The following is a 14,505-nucleotide window of genomic DNA, read 5'->3' as shown; positions in this document are numbered from 1 at the left end:
TTTTTTTTGACAGAATCTTGCTCTGTCACCCAGGCTGGAGTGCAGTGGTGCAATCTCAGCTCACTGCAACCTCCACCTCCTGGGTTCAAGTGATTCTCCTGCCTCAACCTCCTGAGTAGCTGGGATTACAGGCACATATCACCACACCCGGCTCATTTTTCTATTTTTAGTAGAGATGGGGTTTTACAATGTTGGCTAGGCTGGTCTAGAACTCCTGACCTCAGGTGGTCTGCCTGCCTCGGCCTCCCAAAGTGCTGGGTTACAGGCATGAGCCACTGCACCTGGCTGAGCCACAATTTTCTCATCAGTCTAATGGTGCATTGGTACAAGAATTAAATGAAACTGCATGAGCCAAGTATACAGTAAGTGCTCAGAAAAATGGGGGCGGATGTTAGGGTAACTGTGGTAGGACCAAGGCACCTGGCTCAGTCTTGGTGGTCAAGTCTGTGAGTTGAGGAAATTCCTTAGGGGCCTCTTATTCCAGAAGTCTGCTGTCACATACCTCTACCATAGCCACGAGCACTTCAAGGGCTGAAGGTCACATACACACTGACTTTCCCTAAAGATTTTCTTTGTCCAGTTCCCAGTAAGGAGGGCAAGATCCTATCGAGACACTTTAGCCTCAGTGGGCTTGGTGTTTGGCTAGAAGGATGGACAGGAGGCTCAGGCAGCCCAGAAAAGCAAAGTAAGAAATGACTTCTTAGAGGGGCTTTTAGTTCTGGACCATGAGGGTTGAGTAGGAGCTCTCTGGGCAGGATAGCCTGTTGGTAAAGTTGTAGATGACTCGGGTAGGAACAGGCTTGGGTTAGAATTACTTTTCCAGGCCTGCCTCGGTGGCTCACACCTATAATCCCAGCATTTTGGGAGGCCAAGGCGGGTGGATTACAGGAGGTCAGGAGTTCAAGACCAGCCTGGCCAACACGGTGAAACCCCATCTCTACTAAAAATACAAAAAGTAGCCAGGTGTGGTGGCACAGTGCTTGTAGTCCCAGCTACTTGGGAGGCTGAGGCAGGAGAATCGCTTGAACCCAGGAGGTGGAGGTTTCAGTGAGCCGAGATCACGCCATTGTACTCTAGCCTGGGCAAACAGAGCAAAACTCTATCTCAAAAAAACAAACAAAAAAAGTTTCTGTCCCTTTTGTCCCACAGTTTGTCACTAAGAAGAGGTTCCTCCCCTCCTACTAAAATTCAGAACTCAGAGGCTATGAAATGTAGTTCTTATAATACATGGTTCTTCCCATCTTTCTTTTTCTTTTTGAGACGGAGTCTCGCTCTGTCACCCAGGCTGGAGTGCAGTGATGCGATCTCAGCTCGCTGCAAGCTCCGCCTCCTGGGCTCACGCCATTCTCCTGCCTCAGCCTCCCAAGTAGCTGGGACTACAGGCACCCGCCACCATGCCTGGCTAATTTTTTTTGCATTTTTAGTAGAGACGGGGTTTCACCATGTTAGCCAGGATGGTCTTGATCTCCTGACCTCGTGATCCACTCGCCTTGGCCTCCCAAAGTGTTGGGATTACAGGCGTGAGCCACTGTGCCCAGCCCTTTTTTTTTCTTTTTTCTTTTCGAGATGGAGTCTTGCTCTGTTGCCCAGGCTGGAGTGCAGTGGTGCGGTCTTGGCTCACTGCAACCTTTGCCTCCTGGGTTCAAGCTATTCTCCTACCTCAGCCTCCCGAGTAGATGGGATTATAGGTACCCGCCCCCACGCCCAGCTAATTTTTTTGTATTTTTAGTACAGGCAGGGTTTCACCATGTTGAGTGGGCACAGTCTCGAGACTCTGACATGATCCACCTGCCTCAGCCTCCCAAAGTGCTGGGATTACAGGCATGAGCCACTGCACCTGGCCTTGATCTGCTGGTTTCTAAGAGGCATAGACCTATTTTTCTTTTTTTTTTTTTTTTTTTCTAAGGGCGGAGTCTGGCTCTGGCCCAGGCTGGAGTGCAGTGGCGGATCTCCAGCTCACTGCAAGCTCCGCCTCGGGTTTCGCCATTCTCCTGCCTCAGCGCCGGTAGCTGGGACTACAGGCCCTGCGCCCAGCTAGTTTTTGTATTTCAGTAGGGGAGGCGGGGTTTCACCACGTTAGCCAGGATAGTCTGATCTCCTGACCTTGTGATCCGCCCGTTGGCCTCCCAAAGTGCTGGGATTACAGGCTTAATTTTTGCACTAAAAGCCCGGCCTGAAGTAGACCTAATATTACACCTAGGCTAGGTCCCTGGTCTCACTAAGATCACCCTTTCTGATTCCTGCAACTTCTCTGAGATCATCCGAGGCTCTTTCATCCTATCTCTGGCTCCCGTCGGTGGCTTTTATGCCAGAGCAAAGTGACTCAGAGCAAAATTCCTGAATCACAAAATGGCTCACCCTCCATCACCAGGGGTGTGACTCTGGCTCAGTGCATGGGTTCGCTCACTAAGTGGCCTAGAGGGTGGAAAAGGAAGAGTGTGCCCAACCTGTTGCTTCCCTCCACGGACTCAGTTCCTCCTCAGGATGCTTCGAGAAGGCAGCACGGTGTGCTGTTCAGGGCTGCGGGTGAGATGGGATTGGATATGAATTCCAGCTTCACCTCAAATTCACTGTGTGCCCCTCCTTGAGCCCCCATTTCTTTTTTTTTTTTTTTTTTTGAGACTGAGTCTGGCTCTGTCGCCCAGGCTGGAGTGCAGTGGCCGGATCTCAGCTCACTGCAAGCTCCGCCTCCCGGGTTTACGCCATTCTCCTGCCTCAGCCTCCCGAGTAGCTGGGACCACAGGCGCCCGCCACTTCGCCCGGCTAGTTTTTTGTATTTTTTTAGTAGAGACGGGGTTTCACCGTGTTAGCCAGGATGGTCTCGATCTCCTGACCTCGTGATCCACCCGTCTCGGCCTCCCAAAGTGCTGGGATTACAGGCTTGAGCCACCGCGCCCGGCCGAGCCCCCATTTCTTAATATGTAAATGGGGTTAACACTTTTTTTTTTTTTCTTTGAGATGGAGTCTCATTCTGGCACCCAGGCGGGAGTGCAGTGATGCGATCTCGGCTCACTGCAACCTCCGCCTCTCAGGTTCAAGCGATTCTCCTGCCCCCGCCTCCCAAGTAGCTGGGATTGCAGGCACGTGTCACCACACCCAGCGAATTTTTGTGTTTTTAGTAGAGACAGGGTTTCACCATGTCAGCCAGGCTGGTCTTGAACTCCCGATCTCAGGTGATCCATCTGACTCGGCCTCCCTTTGGTGCTGGGATTACAGGTGTGAGCCACTGCGCCTGGCCAAGGGGCTGATAATGTCTGTCTCAGAGCGACTGGCCCATGGTGAATTTTCAATCATGGTCACTTATTGGAATGCGAACACAAGGCAACCCCTATAGGACCGGGGCTTGGGTTCAAATCTTGGCCTGGCTACTTCATCAGTGTGTGGTCAATTTTTGTTGTTGTTGTTGTTGAGACAGAGTCTTGCTCTGTCACCTAGGCTGAAGTGCGATGGCATGATCTCGGCTCACTGCAACCTCCACCTCCTGGGTTCAAGCGATTCTCCTACCTCAGCCTCCTGAGTAGCTGGGACTACAGGTCCCCGCAACTGTGCCTGGCTAATTTTTTGTATTTGTAGTAAAAACGGGGGTTTCACCATCTTGGCCAGGCTGGTCTCGAACCCCTGACCTTGTGATCCACCCGCCTCAGCAGTGTGTGGTCTCGAACAAACTACTCCTCTGTTCACACCAGGAAATGAGATCAGCTCTCCAGGCCCCCACCGACCTCCACCCCGGGGATGAGACTGGACAGGCAGGGGTGCCACAAAGACTCCACAATGGACCAGGGTCAGACGATCTTCCTTTAATACAAAGTCGATATATCTACATACACGGGGGTGGGAAAACCGCCCGCTGCTTCCGCTGGAATAAACAGTGTTGAAAGTAACCGCAGATCTGCCCTTGTACAAAGAGAAACAACTCGCTTGCTCGGGTGGGTAGAGGGGGTCCCGTCCTTCTGGTTTTGCTCCCAAACTGCCCCATAGTCCCAGGGGGGAAAGGGTCCCTGATGTGGGGCAGCACAGTCATACAGCCCCCGTCCCCGAAGAAGCAGGATCCTCTCCGTCTCCTTGGGGGCGGGAGACGGGGAGACAGCTCGGGCTCTCGGAGGGGGCGGAGGGGGCACTGTCATCTCTCTTTTACAGCAGCGTCTCCCTCAACCGTACCCCATGGGTTTGAACCCAACGCTGCTGGGTCCGAGTTCCCCCATGACCCTACCCTCAGAACTGTATTTGATATGTCTGAAAATTTAATTTATAAAAATGAAACAAAAAGGGAGGGGGGGGGGAAAAAGCCAAAAAAGAAAAAAGGGCATCCCATTCTTCTGTGGGCAAAGCAACTTTCTGATGGTAGAAAAAATAAGAAAAAGAAAAAAAAAAAAAAAAGGCAAGCCAAGGTACAGCCGTGGGCCCGGTGTGCGCGTTTGCGAACGTAACGTAACTATCAATCACACAAGGACGCTTTCTACAGTGAAAAAATAGACTGTCTTTGAACAGAATATGAATAAGCCAAAGTTGTTCTCTTTGAAAGTTGTTGACTGGCAAGTCTTTTGTTTGTTTCTCTTTAAAAAAAAATGGAAAAAAAAATACACTATTTAAAAAAAAACGAAATGTCACGGGATACAGTTACACTGAGAGTTTTAAAAGAAAGCTGGATTCTGGTCCCAGCCCAGTGTCCCCAGGCTGCAGGGCGGGGAAGAGCCCCCGGGTCCTCCCACCACCGCTGGGGAGGACGAGGGGTCTGTCCATGGTCTGTGCCCCACCCTCCTCCGATTGTGGGGAGCACTCCTGTTTGCTCACCGTTCCCCCCACCCCCCACCCCGGAATCTGGTTTTGGAATTGGAAGGAAAGGAGGAATGTGCCAAGTATTCGAAGGCGGCGGCCGGTGCCAGGGAGGTCGCTGGGGCGGCCGGGGCCAGTGGGGGGCCTGAGGGGCTGATGGTCCCCGGAAACGGTGCAGAAACGCAGCTGCTGCCGCCTCCTGCCCTGCCCACTGGGGGTCCAGGCCTCAGGAGGTCCACCCGGGAAGGGCAGAGGCATCCGGGGCCGGTGGTGTCAGGTCGGGGGGGACCATGGCTTTAGGTTGCATAGTGGTCAAAACTTCCGAGGTACTCCAGTGCCGCCTGGTAACAGAACTGGTACTCATCCTGGGGAAGCAGAGGTGAACTGTTAGTACCTCCCCTGCTCTAATGCCTCCCAGGGCTCCCTAGCGCCCTCAGGAGCAGGCCAAGCTCCTCAGCCCGGTGCGGGTCTCTTGCAGAAGGTCTCTTTGGCCCCCACGGTGCTCCCACAATGAAGTGAGCAACGCCACACCTCTGGCCTAACACAGCTACGCTCTTCACCTGGAATGCCGTCTCCTCCCCTGTCTGCCTGGAGGCCCTATTCATCTTTTCATTTTTATTTATTTATTTTGAGACAGTCTCACTGTGTCACCCAGGCTGGAGTGCAGTGGCACCGTCTCAGCTCACTGCAACCTCCGCCTCCTGGGTTCAAGCAATTCTCCTGCCTGAGCCTCCTGAGTAGCTGGGATTACAGGTGCCCACCACCACACCCAGCTAATTTTTGCATTTTTAGTAGAGACAGGGTTTCGCCACGTTGGCCAGGCTGGTCTTGAACTCCTGACCTCAGGTGATCCACCTGCCTCAGCCTCCCAAAGTGTTGGGATTACAGGTGTGAGTCATCACACCCAGCCTCATTTCTATTTTTTTTTTTTTGTAGAGATGGGGTCTTGCTGTGTTGCCCAGGATGGGCTCAAGCGATCCTCCCCCCTTGGCCTCCCAAAGTGCTGGGATTACAGGTGTGAGCTGCCACGCCTGGTCCCCCCTACTCATCTTTTAAGACACGGCTGCTGCTCAGAACCCCTCCATTGGAACATTCGCCTTGGAGCTAGGAGTCTGGGCCTCAGTTTCCTCATCTGTACATTGGTTGGACTTAAGGATCAGTGGTTCATGGCAGGGTCCAGGCTGAGCCACAGACTTGCTGTGACTTGGGGACTGCAATGAGCCCATCTCTGTCCACGCCAAGGGCTGCTTCTCGGCTCTGACCTTCAGCCGACTGTTGTGTTAAGAGGGTTACTGGTCCCCTGCTGGTGCGGGAGGGGTCTGTGGACCATCCACCCACAGTGACCCAGAGAGTCCTAGGTGGCTGTACTCATCTCACAGAGAAGGAAACTGGGGCTTAGGGCAGTCGGGGTGTGAGGCCAGGGTGCCTCCCCTCCCTGTCCCGTCTTTACCTCCGTCTGCACCATGGCCGGCCGCTGGGTTCGCAGCATCTTCACCGTCTGAAAGATGTCCACCACACCTTCGTACCGCATCCGCTCCAGCACGATGCTAAGCGTGATGAAGACGCCTGTCCTGCCCACGCCGGCACTGGTGGAAGTAAAGTGAGCACGACCGTTCAGGGGCAGGTGCTGGAGAGCCCTGATCTGACCACCTGATTCCCCGAGGACTCTTAACAGCCCAGACGGGACAGCCTACGCTTGGGGCTGTCCCTACCAGGCCTCAGTTTCCCCAGCAGGGCCAAAAGCTGGGGCACTCGAGGGAGCTCACCTGCAGTGGACAGAGATGGGGCCGTCCTGACCAAACTGCTCCTTGGTCTTATGCACTTGGCCGATGAAGTCGATGAAACCCTCCCCCGACTTTGGCACACCCTGTTCCGGCCAGTCGGTGAACTGGAACTGCCGGACGGTCCGGGACTGGCCATCCTGGAGTGCAGAGAGCCCAATCTTGTTGTCAGTGTCAGCAGCTGACATGGGGATTTTTCTCCATCCTCCTTATCCTCACCCTCTTTTTTTTTTTTTTTTTTTTTTTTTTTGAGACGGAGTTTCGCCCTTGTCGCCCAGGCTGGAGTGCAATGGTGCGATCTCGGCTCACTGCAACCTCCGCCTCCAGGGTTCAAGTGATTCTCCTGCCTGAGCCTCCTGATTAGCTAGGATTACAGGCATGAGCCACCATGCCTGGCCCTCACCCCCATTTTGTACACTCTCCGCCATTCGTTCACCCTGATAACTTTCCGTCCTTCACAATCCAATGGTACCGCTTTCTACAAGAGATGCTCCAACCTCATCCTCACCACTCCTCGCTACCCAGCTGTTCCTCTCCCCACATTTCCCAAACCCACCACGTCCCCTGTGACATCCAGGACCTCCACCCTCCAACCTTCACCATCCCATAGTGCACCCAGCTCTGCCCTTCCCAGCTCCTATTCACCATGATCCTCTGTCATCTTCCACTCTGTGCCATTTCAGGGCCCTACAGCACAACTCCGCTCCATCACTGTCCATAGCTCATCACTGATGACTCATCTTCTACAACCCAATAGTGGCATCATCTTTCATCCTCCACCATCCAACACCATCTTCCACCATCCGATAATAGTGCCATTTCTACCACCCACTGCTGGTAACTCATCTTCTGTTACACAACAGTTCCATCCAACACCATCTTCTACCATCCACCACTGGTAACTCATATTTCACCACCCAAAATCATCCAACACTATCTTCCACAACCTACTGCCATTATCATTCATCCTTTGCCATCCAATGGTGCTGTTTTCCACCATCCACCACTGGTAACTCATTACCTTCTGCCATCCAACAGTTCCACCCGACACCATCATCTTCCATCATCTACCACCATCCCCTCTTGGTAACTCATCCTTAACCCATTCAATGATGGGATCTTCCACAGACTGTCTTCATTCCTCACTACTCAACCATTCCTCTTTCCAGTCTCTCTTCCCACCACCCAGTGGTGCCATCCAACCACATCATTCTCTGCCATCTTCCATCCTTCACAACTCAATGGTGCCATTTTCCACCATCCATCACTAACAATTCACTCTCCACCATCCAAGGGTACCGTCTTCCACTGACATTCTCCATTCCCCATCATCTACCTTGTTCTAATCCCATTCTCCACCATCAAAATGGTGCCATCCAAAATTGTTATCTTCTGCCACCATTTGCCATCCAATGTACCATCTTTCCCTGATGTTTTACATTTTCCAAAATCTCCTTTCCCAACCCCATCTTCCTTAATCTTGTACCACCCATTGGTTTATACCATTGACTACTGATTGTTTACTGTCCTTTCTTAGTCAAAGTATTTCCCATTGATTTTCTCCACCCCCTGCTGGCCAAACATTCGCCCTCCTCCAATTCTGTCTTTCTCCATCCGCCACTGATAAAGCATCATCCTTCACTGACCCAAACTACCACATTCCACTGACATTCTCCATCCTGTTATGCAAGTGTTCTTCTCTCCATTTCCAGATTCCACCCCTCCAAGGGCACCATCTTGCACTGCTTGCAGCACAATGCCCAGTGATGGCTGTTCATTCAGCAGACTTCACCATCCTTTGGCGTCATCTTGGCCAACATTCCCCATCCTCTATCATCCCCTCGCTGTATTCTCTACCATCATCAATCTTCCACCACTAACTTTGATCCTTTGTCACCCAACAGGGCCACCTTCCACTATGAGTTTTCATCTGTTGCCACCTAATACGTGGCCTTTCTCCCTCCACCTGACACTGCAGTCCTTCATTGAGCCAATACCATCCGTACTCATCTCTCCTCACCCAACGGTGCCAATCCCCACCATCTGACTCTCCTTGTCCCCCGTCTACCACCCATCACCCTCAATTCCTCAAGTCCCTTTCAGCCTTTTAATATCATCCTCCACAGGTGGCTGCTTCCAGGGGAAAGCCCCATTCATTTCCTTGAATATCATCCCCTGGGACCATGTTCCCTAGTGCGTGGAGACACTACAGGGTCAGCAGAGACAAGACCCTGTCTTCCACCTATGTGGTGGTAAGAGCAAGTGGCCAACTGGTCCGCTAACATTTCTCCTGATTCCTAGCGCTTATCCCTAACCCTTGGCCTTCGTATCCAACACCAAACAGGGCAGCCCTTTCCAGATCACTAAGGCAACAGCCTGTGGGGCCCAGCCTGACTCCAGCCCCTTCCGCCAATCTGTCTCTAGACTCACCCGGGCATCTGTGACCTTGAACTCTCGCAGGATATACTGAGGCATGTTGTATTCTGCCATGGGATCTACCACAAAGTACTGGTAGCGGGCAGAGCGCTCGGCCGGCCAGTACTGGTGACACTTCTCCTGCAGAGGAGAGGGTGGCCATGGTCAGTGCTGTCTGAGCCACAGTCTGGTCCTCGCCCTTCCCCGCCGTGGTCCCTGGCTCACCCGGCCCATCTCCCGCAGCTTGGTCAGCATCACCACGATGGTCGAATTGTTCTCCCACAGCATGCGCCAGAAATCTTCCGTCGTCTCTGCCAGCGGCCCCTGTGTCGCGATGTAGGCCTTTTGCTGCCTGCAGGCATGGGGTGTGTGAGCCCAGGGCCGGCGGGGAGACCCAGCGTGGTCCTCACCTGATGCTGCCCCGGGAGGGTCAGGACCAAGCCGGCAACAGCTACACCTACCACCCCAACTGCCTGCCAGGAATGGATGCCGGGTGCACCACATCCCCTCCTGGTGATCCCGTTTTGCATGCGGGGAAACCACCAGCCTCATGACAAATTCAAATCCCTTGACAAAGCTGTGGGACTGTCCGCTAACCTCTCCTGATTTCTCCCCTCCACCTCCTTCAAGGACCACTGCCTTACTTTCAGCTGCTTGCATGGGCCCGGCTCTCAGCTCCGGGCCCTCGCACGTGTGGCACCCTCTGCCCGGAACGCCCTCCCCTCTCTTGCCAGGATTTCTCAATCTCAGTGCTATTGACATTTGGCACTGGATTGTTCTCTGGGACAAGCCATCCCGTGTACTGTAGGATGCTGGTCCCCCGAGTCAGTGCCGGTAGTAGTCATCATGACAATAAGAAATATCCCCAGGGTGTCAGAATTACCCCAGTGGAGAACCACTGATACAGAAGAACAGGTGGAATCACATTATGGACAGCAGCCATCGGTTAAATATACATCTAAAGATGTGTATTTAAACAGCTCAGGACTGCCAGTATCTCTCCAGCTCTGTCTCCCACAAGACTGGAGGCCTCTTGAAAGCAGAGATGGGGTCCTTCTGGGGCCCCGAGGTGAGAACGGCGTGACACCTACCTGTAGCCATCGATGAAGCTGGCGTTGATGTAGTCAGAGCCCTCCACACCCCGGATGGGCTGCAGACAGACCCGTGTACTCTCATAGGGCATGATGTTCACCAGGCGGTTCTTGAACTTGTTACAAGGCAGATTGGCACTGATGAAGCGTGACGTGTGGGCCTTGGAGTTGGCCAGCCGCTGTGGGGAGGAGGAGGCCAAGGGCCACCATTAGGATGAGGAAGGCTATGCGTTCAGCTGGAGCACCAATGGTGGATAGGTAGTAGGGGCACCCCGCCGCCACCTTCTAGTCCCCATCGCTCGGGGCGAGCCTGGTTTTTGGCTCTTTGGGCCTCCTCCCCACCCTGCCCACGGCAGCCTCCACCCCGCTGGCACCTTGAACTCGAGTTCCATGCCAGTGACGTGCTCGCCAGGCTCCACCTGGGCCAGCTTCTGGATGTAGGCATAGAGGCTGCGTGCAGGTACTTCTGTGTTGCCACAGCCCACGGCCTCCAGCAGGGCCTCGTGGATGAAGCTGTACTGGTCCTCCGTCTGCACCATGTAGTTGCGCTGGGACCTCATGAGCGTCACGTGGCCATAGACATCGACTGTCTTCTCTGGCTTGATCCGCTCCAGCATGGCGTCGATGACGATGAAGCAGCCTGTGCGGCCCACACCGGCACTGCGGGGACAGCCACGTGGAGTTCAGGGGCTGCTGGGCTGCGGGGGCCGGGGGAAGCGGATGGGGCAGAGCAGGGTGGACGTACCTGCAGTGAACCACGATGGGGCCGGCATCTGGCGGGTTGCAGGTCTTGACTCTCCGCAGGAAAGCCAGGAAGGGCGTTGGGTATTCGGGCACACCGTGGTCTGGCCATGCCGTAAACTGGAACTGGCGGACCTCGCGTTTCTCACTGGAGCCATTCTGGGGACCACAAGGATGTCACCTGTCACTCTGGCTCACCCTGCCGCCCATGTGCTGAAAATGCCCAAATGGCTGGGTGCGGTGGCTCATGCCTGTAACCCCAGCACTTTGGGAGGCTGAGGTGGGTGGATCACCTGAGGTCAGCAGTTCGAGACTGGCCTGACCAACATGGAGAAACCTTGTCTCGACTAAAAATACAAAATTAGCCGGGCGTGGTGGTGCATGCCTGGAATCCCGGCTACTCGGGAGGCTGAGGCAGGAGAATCGCTTGAACCCAGGAGGTGGAGATTGCGGCGATTGCACCATCGCACTCCAGCCTGGGCAACAAGAGCGAAACTCCATCTAAAAAAAAATGCCCATGTCTGCACCTCCCAGTCTCCACGTCTCTAAGTGCCTGACTTGGGCTCTAGCTGCCCCTGGATGTTTCCAAGTAGAGAGTCTTGTGGACTCTTCACACACAACATGGTCAACTGTATCTGGCCTTCGTCCCAAACCTGCTCCCCCATCTTAGCTGAAGGTGGCTCCAACCTTCTGGGCACTCCGGCCACAGATTGAGAGTCACCCTTAACTCTCCCCTCTCACATCTAACACCTCACCCAGGACTGTCGGCTCTGCCTTCAAAGTCTATCCCGATCCACCTGCTCTTCTTCTCCATGGAGGCCAACCTGGGCTAGAACTGTCACCACCCTCTTTGCCCCAGACCTTGGCTCCCACCCAAGCCCCCCAGTCTGTCCTCCCTGCAGCAGCCAGAGGGCACCTGAGTGCCTGAGTCAGATCTGGTCCCTCCTCTGCCCACAGCCCTCCATGGCAGGAGCTTCCACACGGTCGAAGCCCAAGTCTTCCTCAAGGTCCACAGGATCCTGCACGACCTGCCCTGTCCCCTCCCTGCCCTCCCCGCTGTTCCTCTTACACGCCAGGCACAGTCCTGCCCCAGGGCCTCTGCGTAGGCTACACCCTCTTACCTGATATGCTCTTCTCCCAAATTTCCCTATCATACCCTCTTCCAGGTCCCCGACACTGTTTTTCTCCCCTATTCTTCTCCTTCAACACGTAAGCTTTCTTGACGTTTCATAGTCATGGTCTGTGTGTTGTATACTAGACTGTTAAGTCCCCCAAGGGCAGAACGTTTTGTCTGTTTAGGTCCCTGTTGTGTGCTTGTGTCCAGGTTAGCGAGTGAGACATAACACGTGTTTAATGTGTGTGATTGAACCAAGAATTCTCACTCACTCTTGTCCACGTACTCAGTTTTCTGGTACTTAGATCAAGCAGGTGCCTGATGGTGCAATGACCTGGCTGGGTGTTGGGGATACATCATGGTGCCAGTAGCGCCTCCCCTCCCCATTATGACAGTAACAAATGTCCCCTGGATGGCAGAATTGTCCTAATTCAGAACCACAGATGGAGAAAAACAGATGGAACCATACTATGGACAGCAGCCATCAGTTAAATACGTATCTAAAAGATCTTCTCCATCCCAGCCCTGACTTCACAGGGCTGCTAGTATCTGTCCATCTCTGTCTGGACACTCCTTGAAGGCAGGGATGGGGCCCTGCTGAGGCCCCATCATAGGCTCAAGCTGGGTGAGGCCAGAGGACAGTGGGCAAAGAGGACCTGGGGCATGAGTAAAGGCAAGAGGAAATCAGGCTCATTGCTGAGTTGGGCTCTGCCAGCTTTGTCCTGCTGTGGGTGGAAACAAGCAGTGTCCTCTCTGAGCCTCAGTTTCCCCCTCCACGGAAGTGGGTTCCACGAGAATGAAGTCAGTCTGGGTAGACACACTCGGCTTTCTCTCTGTCCTATGGGGAGTGCCCTGGGTAGAAGCTGGGGCCCTCTGCCTCCCTTCCAACACATTCCTCCACCTTCAGCCCCCAGCCCGGGCCTCACCTTGTGCAGAGAGAATGTTCTGACGCAGAACGTGGCCAGCTCGATGGTGTCCAGCAACGTGACCTGGATGAAGCCGTAGGTCTCCGTGCCTCTGTTGGGCCAGTACTGATCACACTTGATCTAGACCGGGCAAGAGAATAGGCGTCGGCAAGGGCCAGGCTGGCTGGCGAGGGCTTGAGGGCCGTGGGGTCCAAGGCTTACCCGTGACTTCTCCTCCAGCCGCGTCATCATGACGATAGTGGCCGACCGCTGCTCCCACACCATACGCCAGAAGTCCCCAAAGGTCTCGGGCAGCGGCCCCTGCGTGGCAATGTACGCGTTCTGACGCCGGTAGCCATCCACGTAGTTGGCATTGATGTAATCACTACCCACGATGCCTGCAGCCGGGGCGAGAGGCCAGGGATCTGTGGGGGCTGTCTTGCCAGGCTGGCTCTGTCTGGCCAACCACTTCCTGGAAGTTCACTCTGACTGCTCCCAGATTGTCCCCGAGGTGACCATGGGACGTGTACTTCACAGTTTCTCCCCGTCAGTGCTATCACCATTTGGGGCCAGATTGCTCTCTGTGGTGGGGCCGTTCTGGGCACTACAGGGTGCTGAGCAGCATCCCTGCCCTCCACCCACTCTGTGCCAGCAACATTTTTTCCCCCCAAGATGTGACAATCAAAGATGTCCCTGGACACTGCCAAACGTCCCCGGGCAGCAGAACTGCTCTGATTGATCACAACTGATGCAGAGGGAAAGATGAAGCCATGTTAGAGACAGCAGCCATCAGTTAAATACATATCTAATAGAGATAGCAGCCATCAGTTAAATATATATCTAAAGATGCCCAGTGGCCTCCAGCTAGAGCTAGACCAGGTCTATAACCAGAATCAGGCCTCAGTGGCCAAGGGGAGACATGGGATCTAGCACTTTCTGTGCAGTGGGGAAGGGCAGGTTAAGACCGGGGGTCTCTGAGCTACCTTCAATGGGCTGGAGGATGACGCGGGAGTGGTCATAGGCGATGACGTTGGCGTACCGGTTCTTCGGCTTGTTCACTTCCAGGTTGGAATGTTCCCATGTGAACTGCTGTCCAGGGTCGATGGACTGGAAAGGAAGGGGAGGGCGTGGGTGTCAGGGTAGGTGCCTGTGAGGCCAAGGTGATGAGGGCGGGAGGTGGAGGGCGGGCTCACCTCATACTCCTGGGAGAGCTTGAGGCTGTCGTTGGCCTTGAGCCGCTCCGTGTGCTCTGCCATGTCTGCGATGGGGATTGGCGGGTGGCTAAGCATACCTACAGGATGGAGCAGACCCCGCCAGGGTTGGTCACTGGGGGGCCGGCCGGGGACTGGGGGGAAGGGGGTGCTCTATGTGTGAGTCTGCAATGGGCGAGCTGCGGTTAGAAGGGCGTGGCTGGGGTGGGGCTTGGCAGGAGGGGAAGACTCAGGGTGGCTCACGAAGGGGCTGGGACCCCAGGCCTAGGGGACTCTAAAGGCAGCAGGTTTGAGGCCGCTGCTCGGGGCAGAGCCTGATACCCCTGGAGGGGCCTGGATCACAGTGTTGGCACATCCTGCTTCCTTCTGACCAGGCTGGGGGTGCAGGGGCTGGCAGAAGGGTCACCCCGGAGATGTCAAGCTCCCAGTGCCTTGAGCCAAGAAGCAAGTCTGTGGCACAGAAATTAAATGGCA

The 14,505-nt window shown here is 54.5% G+C and overlaps 1 protein-coding gene across 17 annotated transcripts in view; it reads right to left on the bottom strand.

Annotated features, from left to right (window-relative positions):
- Window positions 1-3,777: 3,777 nt before the first annotated feature.
- PTPRS (protein tyrosine phosphatase receptor type S) overlaps window positions 3,778-14,505 on the bottom strand; it is a 138,044-nt gene continuing 127,316 nt past the window's right edge. For 12 of the 17 annotated variants that reach the window (XM_009193240.4, XM_031660093.1, XM_031660091.1 and 9 more), the window contains 12 exons: window positions 14,014-14,111; window positions 13,804-13,927; window positions 13,043-13,218; window positions 12,842-12,961; window positions 10,806-10,960; window positions 10,435-10,720; window positions 10,061-10,239; window positions 9,195-9,321; window positions 8,985-9,110; window positions 6,540-6,694; window positions 6,224-6,359; window positions 3,778-5,138 (listed from right to left, as the gene is read on the bottom strand). In XM_009193240.4, coding sequence (XP_009191504.3) covers window positions 5,070-5,138; window positions 6,224-6,359; window positions 6,540-6,694; window positions 8,985-9,110; window positions 9,195-9,321; window positions 10,061-10,239; window positions 10,435-10,720; window positions 10,806-10,960; window positions 12,842-12,961; window positions 13,043-13,218; window positions 13,804-13,927; window positions 14,014-14,111 — 1,751 coding nt within the window. In that variant the 3' untranslated portion in view covers window positions 3,778-5,069. The remainder of the gene's footprint in view (window positions 5,139-6,223; window positions 6,360-6,539; window positions 6,695-8,984; window positions 9,111-9,194; window positions 9,322-10,060; window positions 10,240-10,434; window positions 10,721-10,805; window positions 10,961-12,841; window positions 12,962-13,042; window positions 13,219-13,803; window positions 13,928-14,013; window positions 14,112-14,505) is intronic. The other 5 variants (XM_009193249.4, XM_003914711.5, XM_009193250.4 and 2 more) reach the window with 2 other exon arrangements.

Source organism: Papio anubis, chromosome 20, assembly GCF_008728515.1.
Source record: "Papio anubis isolate 15944 chromosome 20, Panubis1.0, whole genome shotgun sequence".
Classification (NCBI taxonomy): domain Eukaryota; kingdom Metazoa; phylum Chordata; class Mammalia; order Primates; family Cercopithecidae; genus Papio; species Papio anubis.
This window is presented reverse-complemented; position numbering and strand designations above follow the sequence as displayed.